The following is a 26,093-nucleotide window of genomic DNA, read 5'->3' on the forward strand; positions in this document are numbered from 1 at the left end:
TTACTAAGGGCTCCCGATACATATTTGTAAAACTAGTGATTGATACCATGTAATAGGCACTACCTCAAGATGAGTGAGGTGATCAGCAAAATGGCAGAAGGTAGCATGACTCCTGGAATGGATCAGGATTGTCTTCAAGACCTAGCTCAGACATTTATTAAATAATTGCAAAAGTGACAACCTCCTTGGGTCTTTGTTTTCCCATCTGTAAAACGGGAATAATAATAATAATCCATCCCTAATAGGTTGTTGGGAAGATTCAATGATACAGTGCATGCACACTGCTTAGCATAGTGGCCTGACATATAGTCAGACCTCAGCAAATACTGCGATATGTTAAAGTCTTCAGACCAGGGCTGCTTGCTCGGCATATGCTTCCTCTAATCTCCAAGATACAGTGCTACCCTGACTACCGTGCAATTTTCCAGATTTCATTTTGGAAGGAGTGAGAGCTGGATCCACATTTTTTTATTCCAGTTTGATGGGAAAGACAGATGATAAGAAAGCAACTCGTGTTGGGGACCTAATCCAACAGACAGACAGACAAGCTAACAAACAAACAGCAAATGGCTTCTTGGAGCTATCCTAAGGGCCAGCAAATAGCTCATCCCCCTACACTTTCCACATCTACAGTCTGGTGTCAATGCAGATCGATGCCCAGACATATGGGTATACAATTCATCAAAGAAAGATTCAGTTTTGCGCAACTGATTCTCCTTACAGTCAGAAATATGGGTTATATACACATTTCAGCAATACTTTCAACCAAGGTTGAAGTCAGGAAGTTTGTTTTCCTATAGACTTGGCCAACATTTAATCTGAAAATTCAGTTAAGCACAACCTCCCTGTATAAGTAACCTGTATGATGGATAGTTACTGTAGTGAGACCCAACTTGAGGTTTCTCAAAGGGTAGTGTTTGCGGAGTAGGTGTTTAAAATCTAAGAGTCAACTGCTGATTGAGAGCAGGATGGCTCCTGCATCCAGAACTGAAGAAAGACCATCCTTTTTCGTAGTTCCCAATGGTCTTTGCAAACAGAAATTGCTTGCATTTTGGCATTTATCTCCTCTGGGTTCCAGGTTTGGTTTTCCCTCTACATATCTAGGAGTTTAACTCCTCGGCTGCCAGAGGCTCCTGACAATGTGTCCTTCACATGGGTCAGGGCAACACTGACCATCTAGTATAAGAAAGAACAGAATGTACCAGCATCATAATAAAATGCTGTGGTGCCCTTTCCTTCATTCAAAATTTTAATAAGAAAATAGGTTCTCTGTGGCCATTTGACAGACCAATGAAGCTATTTTGCCAGAATCACATAATGTTTTCCAATACCACTTTTTAAAACCCAGTGCAACGCACGTCAGTGTGGCATAAACTCCCTCTTCCCTCCTACTGCAGGGATCGTATGACATTCCTGAGAGATGTATGGGGCTGTCAGCCATGGGTTGACCATTACTAGTTTAATATTTTTCGAAACTAGAGCAGAAAGGGAGCTAATATCACTGAACTCCCGAATAGCACGCTTCTGAAGGAACCATTAGCCCCACCCTTTTGTAGATGCGGAAACAGGCTCAATCGAGGTAAGTAATTTTCCCAAGGTCACACTTTTGTTAAATGGCAGAACCATGAGTTAGACTTAGGATTGCCTGGCTCAGAATCCTATGAAATGATGGAAGGAATCAGAATTCCATGAAATGATGGAAGGAAAAGCAAGGTGGGGGACCCAGTCACTGCCCCGTTTTTTGTGGGTCAGATTTCTTTTTATTGGGGTAAAATTCAAAGAAATTAACCACTAACCATTTTAGAGTGAACAATTCATTGGCATTTAGTGCATTCACAGTGTTGTGCGACCATCACCTCTATCACGGTTCCAAGACATTTTCATCACCTCAAAGGGAAACCCCGTGCCCATTAAGTCATTCCCCATTTCCCTTCCCCCAAGTCCCTGATAACCACCAATCTGCTTTCTGTCTCTATGGATTTACCTATTATGGAAGTTTCATATAGCCAAAAGGTGGAAACAACCTAAATGTCCATCAGCGGATGAATGGATAAACAAAATGGGGTATCCATACAACGGAATATTATGTGGCCATATAAAAGAATAAAATTCTGAAACATCATACCATGTGGATGAACTCTGAAAACATTATGCTAAGTGATATGCTAGCCAGAAAAAGTCACACCTGGTATGACTCCATTGCCATTTAAGTGGTATTTAATTTTTCACCCAACAGACATTCATTTAATGCTTGCTAGTGCCACCAAGGACATGGGCCTTAACAACATATTTGTTGTCCTCTGTGCCATTTAATTAAGTGCCCTCATTATCAGTGGGACTATGAAGCAAAACTTGTCACTTACCAGAACTAAGCCCTGTCTTAGGTGCTGGGGACAGGGGTGACGAAGGTGTGGTTCCTGCCTTTAAGGTAAACAGTGATGCATTTGATTTGGTGGAAGGTGGCTTCTCTGGGGTCAGTGACTCCATGACTCAGCCAGTCTTAAGTCCACCCACCCAGGAAGATCTGGGGAAACATCACTATTTCCAGATGTCACTGTCTCTGGCTCAAAAGGAGAAGAAACACCAAGCCATCCCAGGGCAGCGAGCGAGTCGGTCACACTTAATTTTAACCTCATCACTCTTCTGTCACTCCAATTTCCCCTCTCTTGTGTGTGATCAGAGGGTAGAGTTCAGATCTGCAGGGGGGATGTGGCAATTTGAGTGTCCTTAGGCACATCTAGGAGGCCAACCAGAAATGTTTAAATAGGGACAGACCTGTGCTCCATAATCATTCAGATCACAGTCTGTTCCTTGTGTCGCCTCTCAGTTGGCAGCCTGATATAGCTCTGGAAATTGTGCAAAAATGTGGAGGACTTGGTCTTCCCAGGTAGATTCCTAAGAAAGGAAAGGAGAGCTGGTGGCATCTGCTGATCAGTCAGCCACCAGGCAATGGGCAGAGGCTGCTCCACAGATACGTGTAGGTTTGCCTTGTTTTGAGTAAAACCCGGTGTTACAGAGAAGGCCTATTGAGGAGTGGGTGGATTGTACCATTGGTCTTGCTCAGCATCCTTGACTTTAGGAAAGGAGCCACCTTAGGATTCTTCTAAGAATGTGAGACACCCTTAGGGCTTGTTTGGTACATCAGAAACAGAACTCAACTTGGAGAAACTGATATATAACCAAAATGTCAGACATACATCTGCCCCAGAAAGCAATGTATTATTCATTATGGCATTCTCAAAAAACAAGCTTGATTCCTTTAGTATTGTGAGGGATTTCTACATCCTAGAAAGAAGGACAACATGGAGAAAATGGAATTCGCTCTTTCATTTAACCATATATTTCATATTTGGACTATGTGATAAGCACATGATACGGCGGGCCCTTTGCAATGCAACTTGCCACCCAGCATTTAAAGTTGCAGTCAGCAGTGCCTGCCCCAACCTGAATTTGGAGCCTGTGTCCCTTTACAGGAGAAGGATGACAATAAAACAGGCACACACATTCATCTCTTGTCAGCAGAGTTTTGTCATTAGCCAAAGTGACCTCATGGAACTCACATTTTCCTTTCTTTCTTAGAGGGCTAAAAACTTAAAGCCAGATTTACTGCCTAAGATTTCCCATTACCTTACGCAACTGAAAACATTTAGGCCCTTTTCAAGGTACCCCTTTTGATCTGTCAGGCTTTACCTTGACACTGCTACAAGGCCTTACAGAAAGAGGCACAGGTCGTGGCATTAGTTGCATTTACATACCTGTCCCTTCTCCCTGCTCCCCGGAACCCCTGAGGCCTGTCCCCCTTGGAGGCTACAGCTGGGCAGTTATCTCCAGCCCCTGGGTATGAGGGCACAGAGAACACAGAAGTCCGCAAGCAGATCAGCATCTCTCAATTGTTATTTTTTTAGGAAGTTGTGATGGTGACTGGGCGGTGGCGACACTTAAGTCACCCAAAGGTACCGTATGGCTTTTTCTAGCTCATTTGTTCAGGTGTTGTCTGATTAAAAATGAGTGATTAATGGCACAGAAAAGTCCTGGTGCCCATATGTGACCCAGTACGCACGTGTGTCAGCGTTCAGTGGCTCTTGAAGTTCGTCTAAGTTCAAGTGTGTAGGTGTTGTGTGTGTGTGCATGGGGCCAGGGCTGTGGTTTGTCTGTGCTTGGGGGCAGTTGTTGAATTATGTGCTACCTCTACTTCCTAATCCTTGTTGCCCGAAGGAAAATGCCACTATCAGAAACCATCTGGTATGGGTTGAAGTGCGTCTACCAAAAAGATTATGTTGAAGTCCTAATCCCCAGTACCTCAGAATGTGACCTTATTTGGAAGTAGGGTCATTACAGATGGAATTAGGCAAGTTCAATTAGGCAAGTAGGGTGGGCCTTTGATCCTGTATGACTGGGGCCCTTATAAGAAGGGGAGAGGAGACAGACACAGAAGAGAAAACCATGTGACGACGGAGGCAAAGCTTGAAGCACACGGATCGCTGGTGAACCATCAGAAACTAGGAAGAAACAAAGAGGGCTTCTCCCCTAAAGATTCTGGGCTTCTACCCTCCAGAACTGAGACAATAGATTTCTACTGTTTTACGCCACCTGGTTTGAAGTCCTTTTCACAGCAGCCTTAGGAAACAAGGACATAGTGTCAGGTAAGACGTCCAGGAAATGCTTGTTTTCCTCAGAACACCACAATGGCAAAACACAAGGTAAATGAATGCAGGGGACAAAGCACAACTTCTGAGGGAGAGACAGAGTTGAGTTATTGGCCTAGGGTCTTCTGAATGAATAACCTTTTAGGGATTGCAAAGCCACTTTCAACTTTCCTGAGGCCACGTGGTGAGTGCTGGGGAGTTGGTCAACTTGAGTGTGTGACTTCCTAGTGGGGTGACTGGGTTCAGCAGTAGCTACAACTTATTGACTCCCTATTATGGGCCAGACAGAGTCCTGGGCCCTTTATGTCTATTTTCTCATTTAATTCTCCATTAACCCTGCTGTGTGGATTCTGTCATTCCCATCTAGAGATGAGACATAGATGTGTGAGCAAGGAAAGTCACTAGTCCAAAGGCAAGTAGCTGCTAATCGGTAGAGCTGTGATTTGAACCTGTGTCTGTCTGACTGTAAAGCCTAAGCTGTCTCCCCCTGGGGTGCTGGGAGTAGCTCTTTTTGACCAGAGTTGAAACTTGGGGCTCTTCTTTCTTCACTCCTATGCTTTGTTGGCTTTGGTGGTGGGGGAAGAGGTAGCTCACCCAAGGAGGTGGAGATAGAGCTCTTTAATGACCTTGAAGTCAGGGAAATTAGAAGACATGGCCACATGTGGGGTACTGGCTTGCCCATTTTTCCATTTGCAGAAGATCATTCTGGCTTCCAAGTGGAGACTGGGTTGGGGAGGGTGTATCTGAGGGTGGACATGCCTTGGGAGGCTCTTGCCTTCATCCAGGGGGTTGGTGACTTGCACTGGGGTGGGGAGAGGATTGAGAGGAGAAGGGAGTGGAGGGATAAGAGACTGCAGAATGTGGTGAGTGAGTAAACATGAGGGAGGAGAAGGGAGCAGTAGACCAGTGGTTCTTAAATGAACTACTTGAGGTGCATGAATATCACCTGGAGGACTTGCTAAAGCCCACATGGCTGGAATTTTAGAATTCAGTAGGTCTTGGGTGGGGTCTGAGAGTTTACATTTCTAACAGGTTCTCAGGTGGTGCTACTGCTGCTGCTCCAGGCAACCGCACTTTGAGAACCACTGGAGTAGAGCAGTGTTGCTAACCATCTAAGGCCCTTTGCTCAGGTCTCCAGGTATCTTTACGTGGACTGAGGGTTCTGGGGAGGCACGTTCCACCAGGGTCCCAGCGGATCAGAAACAACCCGGGCTCTGGGTGGCTGTTGCACTCCTGCACCGGGAGAGACAGCTTTAGGCCCACATGCCTAGTAAGAATCCACTGACTACCCAGTTGTCTTGAGAGAGACAGATTTTGGGGTCTTGCATTAGATAATTGTTCACATGTCAAAGTCCATTTTTAGAAAAGCAAACAATTTGGAACATGACAGACCTATTAATTTGAGGCATTAGCTCTTTTTTTCCTCCCTTGTGAAAAACAAAGCTATTATGATCCCCGTGACAGCCTTTGGAGGCAGTCAGCATCCTGTCCTTAGAGCAGCCTGGTGTCTGAATATTTCAGGACAGGTCAAAAGCATGGGCTCTGAGACTGTTTTTCTACTCAAACCGTGCTAGCGCCGTCTGTCCAGATAAATGCGTCTCTATTTCTCCTGCCTTGTCTGGGGAGGGGAAAGGGGGTCCACAACAGGCCCAGGCCCAGGTTCCTTTGGAATCATTGACCCTCCTTTTAGGCTGCAGACCCTGAGTGTTTGGGAGGCAAGGGAACAAGACAAGGGTCTGTATGTCCACCACCTCCCCATCTCTGCCACCTTCTAAAAGGGGGGGCAAGCAGAGTGTGATGGGCTTAGAATCAGATACACCTGGGCTCCAGTCCTGCCCCCCCCCATCTTTTACTAGGTGTGTTACTTTCAGCATCATTCACCCTCTCTGAACCCCTATTTTCTGATCTGCAAAATGGGGATGATAATAACACCTACTTCCTAGGTTGTTATGAGGATGAGATTATGTGGAAAACATGTGTCACAATACTGGCACATGGAAACACCCAAAAGCTATTACTGGTATTGCCCTTACGGTTATTATTAGATGAGCAAATTAAAGGCTCTGGGAAATCCTGTGGTAATAAAATTTGTTAAACTCTGTAACCCATCATTTCCCCGGTACTTTTGACTTCTGATTTCTTTTCTCTTAAGGAATACTGGTTAATGTCTTAGCATCCAGTGGCACTGGTGCTGCTGGGAATCCACTTTGGGAAGATGGGGCATGGTTGGGGAGGTAGCAGAGGGTTGTGTGTCTCCTGGCGAGGTTGGATAAGGCAAGGTAGCTGTGAAGGAGAAAGGACACTTTCCCTGAAGATACAGGTTTCCTGCTGTCACCTGCACTGGCTTTAAGTCACTTTGGAGAGGAATTGTGTCTGCCAGGACAGGAAAGGCAAACAGATCACACTAGCTGGTGCAATTAATTTTTCACTGTGTACAGCCTTCCACGCAAATCGTCCACCAGTGGCCTCTGCTGTTGATCCATCCGTGGCCAGCCCTGGGAACTTCCAGCATTATTGGTTGAAAACCCACAGGAGAAAAAAAACACCTCAAGCTATCCTCATCAAAATGGATGCATGTCTTTGGAAATCTGTTTATTGTGCAAAATAAACATTTGCACCTAATCTGCCCTTTAGTCCAGTGCCATGTTGAGGCAGTGAACTTGGAGAAAACTGCCAGCTGACTACTGTGATTTAATTGCCCTGGTTCGGATTGGAGTCAGGCTGTGTGCCCTGGCTCAAACCATTTACATGCTCTTGCTTTCCATTTCTACAACTGCAGGAGTAGGGGCCATGATAACATCCACACTCCAGAGGGCTTGGGGTGTAATTTTGAGACAATATAAATAGAATTCTTAGCACAAGACCTGGAATATAATAGTTGCTAAATAAATGTCAGAGATACCAATGCACCTCTGCTCCAGAGACGATTTGTAGTCAAGCGATAGAGCCCTTCAGAAATACACTTCCCTCAGGCTTTCTGCTTGTACAGATGAGAAAACTGAGCCCTCCCTGAGAAAAATGATAAAGTCACACAGGGCAAGTACATCAGACCCAGAACCGGGAATCAGATCTCAAAGAGTGGTCTAACACTTGACCCAGAATTACAGGAGGTGCTTGATACAAATGTAAATCCTGGGTTCCACCCACTCCTAAGAAACTGGAACTTCTGGGTGGCCTCAGCATTTTCATTGTTTATAAAGGCACCCCTTGGGTGATTTTTATGTACACTAAAGGTTGGATGTCCCTTTTTCTGAGGCCCAACTCTACATGCAAACACAGCCCACCCTAGAGCACCACTTTTCACATGCCAGCATTCATCCAGAGAGGAATATTCTTGTTGCTCATTTTTTCAGTTGGACTTTGAGCTGTGACTGGTAAGGTAAAACATTTGGAATTGGACAGACTTGGATTTGGTTTCTTAGCTAGTGGCAGAGTAATTTGGCAGCCAAATTCCTCAAATCTCTGGGCATCAGTTTCATCATCTGTTGCATGGACAGGATGATATTGCTTTGTCATCTTTCTCTAAGAGGGTTTACATGGGGCAACATGGCTGAAAAGGGTCTGGCACATAGTAGGTAGTTAATCAATGCTAGTTATCTTTCTTTCTTCAAAGAAAATTGATGTAGCTTGGTGAGAAACTTTCATCTAAGAGTACAGAGGCACAAAGCAATAGAAATGTGTAATTTGGGTGACAGTTGAAGTGCACACATTCTAGAGGCAATTCTGGGGAAGCAACCACGTGAAAGTAGCCTTACAACATTACTGCATGAAATTTGGGCTCTTGCAGTTTCCTGATTTGGGTTCCTAGTTGGGTGGTATACAAGAGGGAACAGAGTAGGTGAAGGAGAGGGGAGGGTGGTGATGTGATGTTTATAAATAAAAACCCAGCAGCCCCTGAGTTCAGCCTTTTTGAAAAGTACACAGGAGTGTGAGTAGCTTCTGTGGGAACCTGTAGGGCATGAAGTGAGCCAGTGGAGGGGGTGCTCTACTTCACAGAAAATCCTGGTGCATCAACATTACAATAAACATTTTACTAGTTTGAAAATAAGTCCCTCTGAGGCCAAGCCGGCCAGATCCTACTCATTCCAAACTTCCCCAGCCCCTTGTATGGTAACCCTAGTCTACAAGACATTGTAGTCACTCAACAAACATTTTGTTAATTACGCAAATTAAGCTGGGTATAGCATTTCAAGGGGATCCTGTTGTCTTTTCTGAAGAGACAGTGAGAAACAGTGAGAAAACCAACCAGATAGAAGTCAGCGTGAAAAAGCAGAAACTAAGCAGATGGAAGTCAAGAGACCTGTGTTCTAGACCCAACACCGCTTGTACCCGAAACATATCCTTAAGCCTACAGCTTCGGTTACCTCTTCTATAAAATGGAAAGTTGGGGATCACTGGTCTCTTTGGCCCCCTCTATCTCCACAAGTAAAAACCCCAGGCTTTGCACTGATTAAGCTTGGCTCGTCATGTTCCCACCTCTGAACAAATAGTTATGGTGAGGACAATGAAATGGGTTGTTTGGAGCCACTGAGGAAAGGCTGGAGTGGGTGAGTGGAGGGGTGTGTCATCCAAACCACATGGTTTAAGAATAAGGGAGAAGTGGATCGCCACCTGAAAATTGTGGGCTATTCCTGGAAGTAGAGTGAGCGAATGATTAGTATCTGTATCTGTTATCTATTATCACAATAATGCTGTGTAGCAAATGACCTCAAATCTCATGACTTAAAATTTTTTTAGCTCAATATTTATTTAGATCAGGAGTCTATGTGCCAGTGATTTAGGCTGAGCTGGGTTTCTGGTCTCAGCTAGGTTCACCCCTATGCCTGGGAGTTGGCTGCATGTGGCTGATCTAGGCTGGTTTTAGCGGGAGTCACTGTGGTGGCTTGGCTCCACATCTCTCATCTTCCGAGAAGGAAAGCCCAGATATGTTCTCCTGATGATGAAAGAGGTGCAAGGAAGTAACCAAAACCCAGCAATCAATTCGTCAAATTTCTGTTTGTGTCATGTCTACTGAACTCAGAATTCAGTGGTGGGGAAACAAGATCCCCCTCTGTGCTGGTTTGAATGTGTTGTGTCCCCCAGAAAAAGCCATGTTCTTTGATGCAGTCTTGTGGGGCAGACATATTAGTGGGAATTAAGTTGGAACGTTTGGATTCGGTTGTTTGCATGGAAATGTGCCCCGCCCAACTGTGGGTGATAACTCTATTTCCATGGAGGCGTGGCCCCACCCATTCAGGGTGGGCCTTGATCACTGGAGCCATATAAATGAGCAGGCAAACAGAAGGAACTCAGTGCAGCTGAGAGTGACATTTTGAAGAGGAGCTACAGCCAAGAGGGACACTTTGAAGAAAGCACAGGAGCTGCAGATGAGAGACAGTTTGAAGATGGCCGTTGAAAGCAGACTCTTGCTCCAGAGAAGCTAAGAGAGGACAAATACCCCACGTGCAACTAAGAGTGACATTTTTGAGGAACTGCAGCCTAGAGAGGAACGTCCTGGGAGAAAGCCATTTTGAAACCAGAACTTTGGAGCAGACGCCAGCCACGTGCCTTCTCAGCTAAGAGAGGTTTTCCGGATACCATTGGCCATCCTCCAGTGAAGGTACCCGATTGCTGATGTGTTACCTTGGACACTTTATGGCCTTAAGACTGCAACTGTGTAAGCAAATAAACCCCCTTTTATAAAAGCCAGTCCATTTCTGGTGTTTTGCATTCCGGCAGCATTAGCAAACTAGAACACCCTCTTTCTGGAGGTGTTTAAAGACACGTGGAAAAGAGTTCAGATACAGGGAAGGGTGAAGAATCGAGGCCACTGATGCACTGTATGTACACAGGACCCCACAGTTCATCCCTATCTACCATAGGATGGTCCTACGAAGCTATAACAGAGTGGAAGGAGGTGGGCAGGACTAAGGATTCTTTACCTTAATTTGATCATTACAAAAACCAACAACAGTATACAATTTCAACAGCTGGGTGGCTGAGCAGAAGACAAATCAAACCCTGAACTCCTGAAAAGGGCTTCCTCCATCCTTGGAGCAGCCATGCAGGATGGAAGGAGAGGCAGTGAGTGAGCACAGTTTCCATCCGGGCGCTACTGTGCCAGGGGCTCCGGGGTCAGCCGTGGCTCGTGCATGACCCTACCCACCTTTGTCCAACAGCTTTTCAGAAAATGGCGACTGCGTAGCAGGACTGCCTCAGGGAAGAGACAGAGTCCTGGCAGCAGCCCGGGCTTCCCGGGGGGGCCCCTGCAGCCGGCATGAGGGCAGCTGAGGGTAGAGCCTGGACAGCTTTGCTGCAAAGCCCAGACCAGGAGGTCCCAGCATCTCCCAGCAAAGCAGCAGCACCTCCTGCTGGGAGCCCTCAGGGTGAGGACAGAAAGAGGCCAGGCTCCTGGGCTCCCCTTGCCAATCCTCTCTCTTAGAAAGGTGTGGCTTCAGGAAAGATATAGGACCCCACAGGAAGTGCAGAGAGCCCCGAGCTTCATTAAGATCTGGTTCAAATGTGATTTTCCCTACTTGTTTCTCTTCCGCAAGGTGCTGGGCCAGGGGAAACGGGGCTAATTTGCCACCAAGACAAACCTTCGCGCCCCTTCCCGGTCCTCACCTGCCCTGGCAGCCAGGCTTTTTCCCTGCCTTTCTTTGTCTGCCTGCTGAGACAGCCTCAGGGAGCTGCACAGCTTTATAGCATGTATTTCAAAAGAAGAGAGAAATGCCTGGGCATTTTTTTAAACAACACGGACTGTTCTCCCTTTTACTTTTTAATTCAGCTTGCATGAGAGAGGGAAAAAAGTAGAGACAAAGAAAACCTTCCTGTACGAGTCAAAGTAAATACTGTCTAGCTCTAACAAAAGGTCCCCAAAATACAGGGGCCTAAGAAAGATAGAAGTGTATTTCCCTCTCATGTAATAAATACGACAACATGGATGAAACTTGAGGACGTAATGTTGAGTGAAATAAGCCAGATACAGAAGGAGAGACATTGTATGTTACCACTAATGTGGACTCCGTGAAAAATGTAAAACAAGTGTCTTATATGGTAGAATAACCTAGAGGAGACAGCAGCTAGTGAAGGGGGAACGATAGTCTACTAAGGATGATAAGATATGGAGGATAATCTTAATGATACGGGAAGGCTCAGGAATGACTATGGTATGTTAATTTTCTTGTGGTATAGTAGGAGCATATTGGAAGCAATGAAGTTATTTCAGGATATTTGTTTTTCCTATTCCTTTGCTTTGTTTTGTTTGGAATTTTTTTTTTTTTTTTTGATAAAGTTAATAAAAAAATAGTCCCAAGGTGAGTGGTCCAGGTGGGTGGGGCAGCTCTGCTCCAGGTGGTCACTCGGGGACTCAGGGTCCTCCAGTCTTGTTGCACCAACATTCCCACCACACTGTCCTCATCTGCACTGGTACAGTTGGTTGCTGCCACGCATCATTCTAGCCTATGAGAAGGGAGAAGAGAGGAAACCCAGGGGAACCGATTTTCTTTCAAGCAAGCGAGGTCAAATGGAAATTGGTTGCGTCACTTTGCTAAAGTTCCATAGGTGAGAGATCAGTCACATGCCAAATTTAGCTTCCAGGAAGATTGGAAAATCTAGTTTGGAGCTGGGTAGCCATGCACCCAAGAAAAATTGGTAGAAAAGATCTGGGGGACAAGTAGCAGTCTGCTATAACATCTCTTCAGGTAAAGATGGAGTATACATTTAAAGGGACATACTATGCACCATGCATAATATATAGTATAAATATATATATATATATATATATATATATATATATATATATAATTTTCTAACAAAGGCAGCAATAGCAGCTAATGTCCATTGACTACCTACTTTTAGACAAGGACATTGCTGGGAGCTTTATTTTCTTTACTGCTCCCAACCGCCTGCCATATAGGACTTTCGATTTTATATGTGAGACTTAGAGAGCTTAAGTATTTTGCCCAAGGGCTTAGCTTGGGATTTGAACCCAGAGCATGAGCTCTTTCCACCATATTGTAAAGAACATTTTACAGTCACAAAAATCAGGTGGGCATTCTTCCACACATTGTTATATGTTGCATAACCCTTGTGCACTGAATCCTTCTAGCTCTCAGTCTCATTAATACCGCTTTCTCTCTAAACGTTCCCGGATCTTATCACTGAAGACTCAAGAGTCTAGTGTGGGACACAAAACCTTTACTTCCGCTCTTTGTCCTCATTGAAATTAATTGCTGCTGAGTATGGAGAAGCCATAGTGAAAGCACAGGGAAAAAGAAATATTGGTTGATATCTCAAAATATGCCCCCACTGCAATGCTGTGAAGGGAATCAGTGTCATACACTGTGAAGAGCCCAGGCATCTGGTTCTATTTCATTGGCATGGGGGTCGACTAAGTGAGGGAATCGCTGTAGAGCACCGGGCAGACGGTCCAGCCCCGAGTGAAGACCAGGAAATATTAATCTCTTCCTGTAGCCCCATGTCCAGCCCAGCTTGGCAGTAGGAGGCCATCTTCTGGCTTGCTGTCAGCCCGCACTCCAGCACACTCCAGCTGCGCACCTCAGAGGAAGCCCAGACCGAAGGGGCAGGGGGAGTCTGATGTGGCCACCATCTCCTTTCTCCTGCCTCACCTTTGAGGAAGAAAAGAAATATATTTTTCTTTGAGGGGATTTGGGACTTCATTAAACTCCCAGCCATGACATTTTGACATTTCCTCTTGAGAATATGATATTTATATGTGTACCATGCCCCAATCCCTGATGTTTTGAGAGGAATAATCAAGGAAAGTATTTGCCCTGCATAATTCCCATGCCCTGCTTCATTTACATTAGTTTTGGAGGGATCTTTTCCTGCAGATGGGCCCTTCTCAAGGAAACAGACCTCATCTTCTGCAAGGCAAGCAAATGGCTAAATAAATGGTGGACGTAGTAGCCATAAATTCAGGCATCAGAGCCAAGTATCCTGGGTTCAAACCCCAGCTCCATTGCTTGGATAAGTAGCCAAAGCTCTCCAAGTCTCAGTTTCCCCATTTATGAGACCAATAATAGCAACTACCTTTAGGATGTTGAGAAGATTAAAGGGGTAGCAATGTAAATTCCCAAGCACAGTACCTGGCATGGAGCATGCACTTAATAGAGGTGAGCCATTACCCAGTTTACCAACAGTTAGAGTAGGGGAGTGGGGGAGGAAGCCAGGTCAACACCCAGCCTTCTGCTGTGTTTAACAGACTCTACTGATCCCTGCCCTCTTCATCTGACTTTGTTCTACCTCCCCTGAGTTAGAACTGGTAAGGAATATCCAGGCCTCTGCAAGTTTACAGCCTGGTTCAATACCAGCAGTTACCCCAAGCTCCAGGCCTTCAATCCTTGGGAAGAACAGGTTGCCCAATCTTTTGTGGTATGGATTAGATGATCAGAAGGTGAACATTCCTGCTCATTTCTAGTATTTCAGAGAATGTCATTGGAATTGAAATATCATTAGATGCATATTATCGAACCCCTACTGTGTGTCAGGCGCCGGGCTGGATGTTGGTTATACAGCAGTGAGCAGAACAGAAACCAGCTCTGCCCTAATTGGAGCTTATATTCTAGTCAAGGAGACAGACAATGCACAAGTTACTAAGAGAACTTCCTAAGTGGGGGGTCTCCTTTGATTGGGTCATCACGGAGAGCTTTTCTGAGGAGGTGACCTTTGATCAGAGAACAAAATGACAAGAAAGATTCAGAAATGCAACCAAAAAGAAGAGGGTTTTTATCAGAGGGAACAGCAGGGGCAAGATCCAAAGGCCTGGAAATGGTAAAAAGCTCGGTGCCTTCAGGAACAGAGGGGAATCCTGGGTAATGGGATCATAGTAAGTGTGGACAAGATGAGGGTGGACAAGTCAGAGTCCAGGTGCTGCAGACCCTGTAGGCCCGTACACAGGATTTGGATTTTATTCTTTTTTTATACGTAAAATATTAAATTTAGAAGTTGTAGGTTTACAAAAAAATTATGCAGAAAATAGAGTTCCCATATACTGCCCTATTTATTAACACCTTGCAATAGTGCAGTATCTTTGTTATAATTGTTGAAAGAATATTATTATAATTATACTATTAACTGCTATTAATAGTCCATAGTTTACATTAGGGTTCATTGTTTGTGTTATACAACCATGTTTTTTAAAAAATTATATTCTAGTAACATATATACAACTTAAAATTTTCCTTTTAACCTCATTCAAATGTATAATTCAGTGTTGTTAATTACATTCACAGTGTTGTGCTACCATCACCACCATCCATTATCAAAACTACTCCATCACCCCAAATAGAAATTCAGAACCAATTAAGCATTAACTCCCCATTTGCTACTCCACCTCAGCCCCTGGTAACCTGTACTCCAGTTTCTGACTCTATAAATTTGCTTATGCTAATTGGATTTTATGCTTAAGTGTGATGGAAAGATTGATCATCCCATTTCATCATATTCTTGAATCAAGGCAGGGACAAATCAAATGAGGAATTGTGAAAGCTTCAGTTGGGCCATTACTTACCAGGTGAAATCCATCACCTGGGGCTCAATAATATCCCCAAAAGAGGCTGAGCTGTAGGAACCCCGCCTTATGATACCTTTGGCCCATGGGAAGAAGGTAGGTGGGAGCCACCTGCCGAGACCCTCAGATGTGCAGCTTGTTTTCAAAGCTGGTTATTACCTGCTCTCTCCATTTCCACGGAAGCGAGGCGCCACTCCTCCTTACACCTGCACAGGTGTCTGCTGCTAATTAAGAGAGAGACAGATGGAGGAAGGTACAGTTAATTTTAAAGCCCTGGTTCCTTCAAGGCAATTAAGCTCATTGGAAGGAAAGCGCCTTTTTCTTTTCTTTCTTCCTCTTTTTAAATGATGAGAAATCAAACCGGAGAGGACCGATGTTGTTGCAAGTCTTGCACATCTGTTTTCTCGTTGACGTGTCAGCCATCTGCCCCGAGGTACCAGGGCTGATTAGGTTAATGCATTTATTAATGGGGCTTACAAGGCTGCGCAATGAATCCATTATTTTGTTCACGCGGAGCTTTTTCATATACTGAGGAAGCGTCCACACTGCACAAGTGCGAGTGGCCAGGAAAGCACCTCTCCCCACTCCACCCCCTCTGAATCCAAATCGGAGGAGACCAGAAATACCTTGTCCATGGGTTCCACAAAATTGCATTTCCGGGTTATGGGAACAGTCCATTCCCTAACCTCCAGTCACGTCCTTGTTGTGGAAATTAACTTGAAAATATATCTCTTTGGAGGACGGTTTCATGCCCCAGGTATCAGATATGTGTCTGCTCAGCTCTGCTTTTTTTTTTTCACAAAACATCCCATTCCCCTCCTCCCCCCATTGTTCATTTACTTTTTTTAAATACAGTTTAATTGAGATATATTTACACCCCCCTGACAGTCTTCCACAGTGTACAATCAATTATTCACAGCACCATCATACAACTGTGCGATCATCATCACCAGAATCAATTTTTGAACCTTCTCCTTACTCCAAAATAAAAATAAAAGCAAAAAAGAACACCCAAATCTTTCTATCCCCTCCAACCCATCCTATTCTTCATCTAATTTTTGTCCCCATTTTTCCACTCATCTGTCCATAGACTGGATAAAGGGAGTGTGAGCCACAAGGTTTTCATAGTCACACAGTCACACTGTGCAATCTACATAGTTAATACAGTTGTCTTCAAGAATCAGTCACTGGGCTGCAGTTTGACAGCTTCAGGTATTTCCCTCTAGCCATTCCAACACACTAACGACTAAAAGGTGATATCTATATAGCGCATAGGAATTCCCTCCAGAGTGACTTCTCGACTCCATTTGTAATTTCTTAGCCACAGGAACCCTACTTTGCTTCATGTCTTCTCCTTTTTGGCCAAGAAGATCCTCTCAGTCCGCAGTGCTGTGTCCAGGCTCATCTCCAGTAGTCATCTCCTGTATTGCCAGGGGGATTTACACCCTTGGGAGTCATGTCCCACATAGGGGAGAGGGTAGTGAGTTCACCTGCTGAGGGGGCTTAGAGTAGCCACATCTGAGCAACAGAGTCTCTCGGACGGGGTGGGGGGTGCTCCTAGGCACAATTATAAGTGGGCTTAGCCTCTCCCTTGCAGCAACTAGCCTCACAGGGGAGGCCCCCAGATCAAGGGCTCAGCCCACTAAACTGGCAGTCCTCACTGTTTGCGGGAAAATCAGCAATAGCCCAGATTAGGAAGTCCATCACTTCCGCATTTCTCCCCAGCTCCTCGGGGGGCCCTGCAAATACACTTATACTCTCTGCCCATATTACTCTGGATGTGTTGGGATTTCACCCCAGCCTGTATAAACGCACCAAATTCCACTTCCCATTCACCATTCCCTGCACCTATGGTGTTCAAATGAACTGATCATACAAGTTAAATTAACTAGTGTCAGCACTGCTTTTTAAAATACCTTAGAGTCTAGTGGAGAGAAAATGGCCAGGCACATCTGTAGGTGTGAGTGATACAATCTGGCCTACAGGACATTAGATGATCCAGTGACACACTGCTTTCTTCACTCCACCCCATAGATGTCCTTTCAGTTGCCACATCAGGGCCTTGGTGAATGCTGTCCTGTGTCAGTTACCTATTGCTGCATAACAAACTACCCCAAACTCAGCAGTTTAACATAGCAGCAACCTATTGGGCTTACGGTTCTGTGTCAGCCGGTCAGCTCTTCTGGTTGGGCTTGATTGGCTGCTCTGAGCTGCTCTTGCTCAGTGTTTGTGGTCAGCTGGCAAGTCAGCTGCTGGCTGGCTGGTGCAGGAGAGCCTCACTCACACACCTGGCAGGCTGTTGGCTATGGTGAACACGGGGAACCGGTCTGTGGGTTTCTCATTCTCCAGGAGGCTAGCCTGGGCTTTCTTGTTCACATGGCGGCAAGGTTCCAAGAGCTTCTCCAAGGCCAGGTTCAGGACATGCATGTCATCATTTCTGCTATACTCTATCAGTCAAAGCCATTCACAAGACCAACCTAGATTCAAGGGGCATGGATGTAGATTCCACTTCTTGATGGAAGGATCTGCAAAGTATTATGGCCATTCTTGCAATATACCAAGTATTCCCTTGACTGGAATGCTCTTTCTGTTTCACTTCACCTTCAGATCTCAACTAAAAGAGCATTTCCTCAAGAAAGTCTAACCTGACTGCTACCCTTCTCCCCAAACAGAGGAGTAAGGTGGAAGGCTACTGCCATTTAGTTCTCTAGACAAAATATGTGCTATACCTGTGGTTCTCAACCCTGGCCGCACATTAGAATCACCCAGGGAGTTTTAAAAATGTCTATCTGGATCACATCTTCGGAGATTCTGATTTAAATGGTTTGGGGTGGGATCCAGGTATCTGAATTCTTTGAAAGCTCCCTATGTAATCCCATGTACAGTCAGGGTTGTGAAAAACTGAGCCACACAGATGGAAGGATAAGGTTCCTGATCTTAAAAGACTCATAGTCTAGTGGGAGGAAATAGATGTGAAAATGGAAAATTATGAAACAGTGTAGTTGTGCTAAAATAGAGAGAGCAGAGGTTTCTGAGAGAGCCTGAGGGAATCATGGAAAGCAACACCTTAGCTAAGTCTTGAAAGATGAATAGTGGTGAGCCTGTTGCAAATGAAGGGGTAAGACATCTCAGCTCAAGCATCTGGTTCTCAGACCAGATCAGGTACCTTGTTATAAATACTAGTAAGGCTGGATAATTCTCTTACCAATCCACTTTGTAGTGGACTGAATTGTGTACTCCAGTTTGGACATCTTCTTGGTCTTCATACACATTCTGATAGGAGTGGATCCATTGTAAATAGGATCTCTTGAAGATGTTACTTCAGTTAAGGTGTTGCCCAATTGAATCAGGTTGGATTTTAATCCAGATTACTGGAGTCCTTTAAAAGGAGAATGAAATTCAGACATAGAGAGGAGCCAAAAGCTGGAAGTCACTGGAACCCAGAAGAGAATGAAGATGCCACCATGTGCACTGCCATGTGATGGAAAAGCCAAAGAACCCCAAAGATTTCTGGCCAGCCAGAAGATATGAAGCCCGGGAGGACGCACGCCTTCTAGCTTCTGAAACTGTGAGCCAAAAAATTCCTGTTGTTAAGCCAACCCACTGTATGGTATTTGTTTTAGCAGTCGGGAAACTAAGATACTTTATATAATTTCTGGGATTATTTGGTCACTATCTGTCCCTCCCTAGTATATGCCCACTTCATTCTGATGACACCTGTATTCCAGTGTCTAGTACAGTGATGAATGGTTATTCATCATTTCTATTTGATGAATGATTAAACGACTGAACAGACAACTTGAAGTGGTTTTGGTAGATGACTGACATGATCAGTTCTGCATTTTAGAAATATGCCTTTGGCTGTAGTGTGGACAGTAGATTGGAGGAGGTGAAACTGAAAGCAGATGGCCAGTTTAGTAGCTGAAGTAGAGCAATATTCAAAGACGGTAGGAGAAAGGAATTAGGACTGAGAAGCATTTGTTAGATATACATGGAGGGCCGTGGTGATTCAGCATTTGTGCTGGGGAGAGGAAGAGGATGAAATTGATGACTGCTTCCAAGTTTCTGGCTGGAGTTACAAGGTTGATGGCTCCCAAGAAATAAGGAAGAGCCAGAAGAACAGACAGGAACAAAGTTGATGAGTTCCAGCTTAGACATGTTGAGTGAGAAAGGCCAGTGAAACTGTCCAGGAAGTAACTTATATAGAGATTTTGATGTTTAAAGAGGAATCACAGAGTATTTTTCTGTTGAAGCATCATGGCTTTGGAAATCTAGAACTTTCCTCTGGAAGTCAGGAAGCTGAAGTTCTAGTTCCAGCTCTAATATTAACTTAAGCAATTCAGATTTTTCAGGGATGTTTGCTCCTCACATCTTAACTAGCAGATTCTAAAGTTCCTTTGGCTCTGACATTCTGTACCTTTGCATAGCTCTGGAATTTAGGGAAAGGGAAACTTTCTCTTGAAAGACTGTATCCATAAGAACAATGTGCATTACAAAGGACAGAAGCCCAACTTAAATGGTAATATGCCTGGAAAGTTAATATGTGGCTTCCTGGGGTGTTGTGTTCGAGAGGATTCTGAGCGGAGGCTTAGCAGAACTGTGATCAACAAGTGATGTCTGCTAGGGACACAGAGCATGTGGGGCATACCAGGCTTTCCCTCTGTGGTCTTTCGAAAGCAACTGTTGGACATGGGTTCTTTCCTGGCCCAGCCACTAGCTGTGGATATCCTTGGTTAAATCATTGTATGTCCCTGAGCTAGAATGTTTTTTAATGTGTCAAGTGATGGTAAGAATCCCCATCTTTCCTACCTCTTGTGGTTGTTTAAAAGATCAAATGAGAAAGAAACATGGAACTTTGATGGTATCCATTAACTGACATAAATTCATGTGTGCAAAGATATGGAATATTGAAAATGTGGATGAAAAGAGCAGCAAATATGCCTGGTCTCCAGAGAGATGTAGGTTCAAAAGGTTTGTTTTTAAGAAATTAATTTTAAAAGTGTACAGACTCTTACAATAAATGAATTATAAGAGAAAATAAAATAAAAGGAAATCTCATAAAATTAGCTAAATAAATGATTAAGGCTATCATTGAATGCTGAAAAGAGTGTGGTGATGGAGTGGAAGTTGGTACAATCCTTTTGGAGAGCAGTTGGCAAAATGTATCAAGAGACTTAGCAGTGTTTATACCCTTCGGAAGTAATTCCACTTTAGGTCATCTTGACCAGGAGTCAGCAAACTTTTTCTGTAAAGGGCTGGATAGTAGATATTGCAGGCTTCATGGGGCATATCATCTGTCACAAGTTCTCAGCTCTGTCATAGCAGAGCAAACGCAGCCACAGATAATACCTAAATGCATGTCTTGGCTGTATTGTGATAAAACTTTATTTACAAAACAGGCAGTGGGCCAGATTTGGCCTATGGGTCATCGTTTGCCAAATCCTGATGTAAATTAAGAAAATATTTTTAGAATAATTCTAAATTCAATATTGTAAGTACAGAAGAAAAGCTTTAGGCCAGAAGGTTCTTAACCTTATTTATAATAGTAAAATATTGGCTCAACTTGAATGTTCATCAATAGGGGATTGATGAATTCTGATAGTTCCACTCAATAAAATATTAAGTAGGCATTAAAGAGCTATTTATTAGTAATTTATAATGACATGGAAAAACACTTGATAGGATGTTACATGAGAAATGGAATCTTGATGATGGTGGTGGCAGCTAATGTCCAAGCACTTTAGACACATCATAGCATTTAACCCTCCAACAACCTTAAGAAATACACTTTTTGATCGTGACGTCTTTCCAAATGGAGAAGGTGATGGTCATAGAAGCCAGTGTCACACTGCTAGTAGTGGCAGCATTGGGATTTGAACATGGTTGTGCTTTAACTATTAAAAGAAAAACAAAAACAAGCCAACAAACAAATAAAAATCCCAATTAAAACTCTGTTAATTGAGCATACAGAAGAAAATACACCCAAGTGTTGATATCTGCTTTCTTGAGTGGTAGGTGATAGATATGAATATTTCTCAACATGTTCAATTTCTTCTCTCACAAGAATGTATTATTTTAATAATGAAGAAACAACATGAATTTTAGAAGAAGACCAAGGGTGGCAGTGTCCTAAATGAGACTGTAGTGGGAGAAGTGTTTATTTTGGAAGAATCTAGAGATTTTGGGGCTGCCCTCACCCTCTTGGTCTGGTTCTTGTTTGCGAAAAGGACATGACCTTGCCTTTCCCTCTGTCTCGTTCCAGGTGGAGTTGCTCATGTGTGTCTTGTTTGAACTGTTGGCCTCTTTTATGCTGTTCTCTGGTTTACTTGCCAATCCCTAATTCTCAATCTCTCTCTCTCTCTGTCTCTCTCTGTGCTCTCTCCTCCCCTTCTTCATCTGCCTGTCCCAACGTACAGCCGACAAAGTCAACGATGACTTCTACTCCAAGCGACGACATCTGGCTGAGCTAGCTGCTAAGGGCAACCTACCTCTGCATCCGGTAAGAGTGGAGGACGAGCCTCGAGCCTTCAGCCCTGACCACGGCCCCGCCAAGCAGAACGGACAGAAGTCTCGCACCAATAAGATGCCCCCACATCCCCTGGCCTACAACTCCACCACCAACTTTAAGAGCTGGGACCCCAACGAGCAGTCTCTCCGGCGGCAGGCTTATGGCAACAAGGGCAAGCTTGGCACGGCGGAATCGGGCTCCAGCGACCCCTTGGGAACTCGCACTCAGCACTACCCACCCCCACAGCCGTACTTCATCACCAACAGCAAAACAGAAGTGACTGTCTGAGCTTTCACTACAGGGAGCATCCTGGAGACCACACTCAACTGAGAGAGGCAAAAAATATCCCAGCCCACACCCCCCTTGTCCTGCCCCCCACACATGCACCCACAAACTCACTCTTAATATGAACCAACTATAAACCTACCAGTGACATGGAATCACGCTTTTCCTGGGTCATGCCTAACACGTGTCAGCGGGCAGCTGAGGAAGACTGAAGCACGGACATTCAGCAATACAGCAAAGGGGAAACTGAGGCACACTCTTGAGCATTGGGCCCAAGATGGCTGACTCATACGTGCAAACCATGGGGCTAATTTTCCTCTTCCTTCTAAGTTGAAACTGAAATCCATGATGAAAAAGTAATAGTAGCACAATTTAGAGAAATTGTCCATTTGAGCACATATGCCATTTGCCGCGCGCTGTTTCTGGGCAGAAGAGCCGGGGTGACGGGTTAGAGAAGGGGAGTGAAGACAAGAGAAGAATGTGCTTCAGAAGAGGAGTTGTTCTGAAGTTATAAGGTATGCACAGCATAAGCATTTTCTAATCCCAAGAAGAAGGAATGTGGACACAACATTTTGACAAGTGCAGACGGTAGCTGGATTCCTAACTATTTTATTTACAGTACTTTTCATATCATCCATGATGGAAGCAAAAAATAACAACACACAAACTCACAAAACAACAGACAGACCCTGAACCCACCAACAATGATGGGAAGGAAAGAAAATTTTAGAGAACTCCCATAAAGACCATGGAAATGGGAGGGATGGGCTTTTATGGCGGGGAGAGGGTCCGGAGGGTATTAAATGATTTTTTAAAAGAAAAATAAAATTATGAGCCCAATACAAAACAGACATGTTCAGCAAATTAATTTTTGACCCAAATCTTCAAGACTTAGGAAATCAAAAATGACATTGACAACAACAAAAATCCACAGTTGGAAAAGTCTACAGGTGAGACGAGGACCCAGAAGTCTCTGACTTCCTGTGTTTCTTCCTCACCTCTGAGACAGGAAAACAGACCCGGAAACGAGCCCTCTATTAGCTGTCTGTCCCTGACTTCCCTTCCCCGTTAGCGCGTTGTCGCCGCCGCTGCCAAATTTCAACTGCTTTGGACTGAAAATGACTTAAGCGTGGGTGGTGCCTTCGGTGTGTTACTGTTGTTTAATGACAGTCTTGTTTCCCAAGTGCAACCTGTGTTCTTCTAGCCTCCCTCCCTCCTGTTTTTCTGCAGTAGTAGTAGAAGATGTTGCCATCCTTCCTTTTGTTGGTGAGCCCAAGTCATTAGCACCCTATGAAGGGGGTAGGGGGCTGCTGCAATGTCAGGGGTACCTAAGGAAGATGACTTTCTCCCCATTTCCCCCAACAATCAGAAATCCCCAAGTCCTACCATATTCTAGCCCCTAAACCTGTCAGAACATTTCTGGGTCCCGTAATTCCTATGGTCCCTCCACATCACCTCCCCAGATACTTCAATGCCTTCATCTTCCATCCAGAATTTCCTGAGGTTGTCTTTCAGATTGGTTCTCATTGTCAATAGCCCTTGGTTGTCCCAAGAAAGACAGTATCCTAGTAGTTCTATTTGTTTGGAAGCCCAAAGAGGAGAGTCGAGGGAGAAGAGATTTTCATTTAAGTTGAGCTGTTTTCAACCAGCCCCTACAAGTCGTAGCTAATTAAAAGGAACCTGCAAGAGAGCGCCCAGCTCCTCTGGTGACAGAAGCTGCAAGTAGTCCCGGCAAACAAGATTCAGAGCATTCTCTGGAATCCTGAACTCCAACATTGTGCTCTCTCTCAGCCTTGCCTGTCTCTTCAACCTGACATTATGGAATCAGGATAACCAGGTGTTTATTCTCTCTCAGTCCCAGCTGATCCGGGGACACTGGCCATGTATTTTATCTCTCTGGGTCTTTAGTCTCCTTATCTATCACATGGGGCATTTGGGCTAGATCGAGCTGTTTGAAACAGCAAAACCTCTGTCCATTTTTAAAAATGAAGTCTTACATAGAACCCAGCATATAGGATCCCCATTTAAAAATGGCTCTGTGCTGGATAAAGTAGGGGTGGGAGATGTAATATCCCACCTTCTCAGGTTCCTTGCCGAGACCCCAGTGCTCCCCAGTGGAGAAAAGCACTCAAACAATGGGTTTGATCAGTGTTTCCTTGACCTTGGTTATTTATATATCTGCAACACACTTTTGGCATATCTGTGTATAATTTTCATAACATTCGTATTTAAATTGATTCACTCTAATTGTTAAAAGGAAAATTCCATGCTATCATCACAAATAGAAAACCAATATCATCTGCCATAAACAGAAAGTAAGCATAAAAATAGTTTCAAAAGCAACAAAGCGACATTATGAAATTCTAACTGGATACTGTTGCCTCCTGAAGGTCTGAACCTAAAGCCTGGCTCTTTCTCTGTATTAAAAAGAGATTAGCAGGTAGTAAAGACGCACCAGCACCCAGTGGACACTGTCCTTGAAGTGATCAGATGGACTGAAACGCAAAAGAAAAGGGAACCGCTTCTTATGTGACCCCGTGTTCATTAGTGCAATGTCTATATACTACCTAAAATTACTTTGCATCCGTGAGTGATCCAAAGCCCACACTTCAGGAAATACTGGCTTGGCTTATCTGTGACATTCCCTCCAGCTCAGAAGTTGTATAAATCTGGTTTCCCTTTTAGCTCATCTTTGCTCCTCGCCCTTGACCCACTTCATCTCGCCCTATCCTAACCCAGATTAAGGTTCTTTCTTGGTCTCTAAATGTACATTATTTTTTCTTCTCTGTGCTTCTTCTCTTCTGGGTGAGCTTCATCAGGGAACCTGGCTACTTGGGGTGTGCAGCTATAGATTTGGCAGCAAAGGCGCAGCCTGGTCAACAAGATGTAGCATGGGTGGCATTCCCAAGAAAGGTATGGCATTTCTCGGCCTCATTAACTTTGGGAGCTGACCTGAGTGCGGGTGGGTGGGGGGTGCTTTTGGAAAGGAAGATCTCTATTCTTAGGCATCAGGAAGGGTGGACGGGCCTTTCATAACTGTGGAACTGTCTGTGCTGTGTACCAAGACAAGGATCTGGTCAAACAAGAAGCGGGTGGGGAGACCAAGAAGAAAGCAACCAGAACAAAACCGAGACTGTCCCCTTCATCCCATGCCCTGACCCTAGTCTCGACTTCTTGCCTTTAGCTGCCCACTGACTTCCACCCTAAAGGGACCACTGTCTGACTTCCCTCAGCCTCCATCCGCCTTGGGCTCCGCCTGGCATTCCCATCTAATTCTCCCCAGTATTTTTGTGTAAATGGAGCATATTTTATGTGCGGATATTTTAGTAACCGTATGTTCTGCAAGTAAACCTGTGTTAATACTTGTCAACAACTGCAGAGTTTATGATACCAATAATACTTCCTACAATGAAGAAAAAAAAAACCCACATTTGTTTGTTTTCTAAGAATGTTTATTTGTAAACATATGTATTCACTATATTAATATGAATTTCTTACCTGGCAATAAAACTGATTATATGTGATTCTGTTGGGTTTGGCCTCTACTTCTCTTGGGCCCTACTTCCTAACCTGTATTTTTACTGGGGAACACCAATATGGAGACCTAAATTTTTAATGCTCAGAGTTTATGGGGTATGGCTGAAGGTAAAGGAAATTTCTAGTTAACAGAGATTTAAGCACATTTAAACACATTTTCTAGGAGACTTTTATTTGCAGTCTTTTTATAAGAGTCTGTGTCACATCTCTGAGTTCTCATCTCTACCTTTACCAGGTCTCATCATCATGACTAAATTTATCCTTAATGGTCAAGAATCTTGCTGAGCTTTAGATTTCTGTTTTGAGCAGTGACCAGGGTTGAGAGGATGGGAGATTGGATTCTTCCCCTATTTATTAAATTTCATTTGCTGCCTGACCTCTGTTAGCACTGAGTTAGAAATTTTCCTGTGGATATCTGTCTTAATATGCTTCCCTCAGAAAGAGGCTCTGAGACAAGGATTTGAGTGCAAATCGTTTATTTGAGAAGTGAAGGGAATGCCAGTAGGGGAGTTGGGAGGTAAGACAGGGAAGGGAAAGCAGCCAGGAAAGGACACCTTATCAAGCCAGCTACTTCAACGGCAACTGGTGCTTGTTCCTGTGGAGA

General features: G+C 44.3%; 1 protein-coding gene across 1 annotated transcript in view; it reads left to right on the forward strand.

Moving 5' to 3' along the window:
• SHISA9 (shisa family member 9) overlaps positions 1 to 25,449 on the forward strand; it is a 273,530-nt gene extending 248,081 nt beyond the window's left edge. Inside the window, 2 exon segments of the mRNA XM_037814994.1 lie at positions 3,906 to 3,953; positions 21,576 to 25,449. Coding sequence (XP_037670922.1) covers positions 3,906 to 3,953; positions 21,576 to 21,955 — 428 coding nt within the window. The 3' untranslated portion in view covers positions 21,956 to 25,449.
• Positions 25,450 to 26,093: the final 644 nt, after the last annotated feature.

Source organism: Choloepus didactylus, chromosome 21 (assembly GCF_015220235.1).
Source record: "Choloepus didactylus isolate mChoDid1 chromosome 21, mChoDid1.pri, whole genome shotgun sequence".
NCBI classification, from domain to species: domain Eukaryota; kingdom Metazoa; phylum Chordata; class Mammalia; order Pilosa; family Megalonychidae; genus Choloepus; species Choloepus didactylus.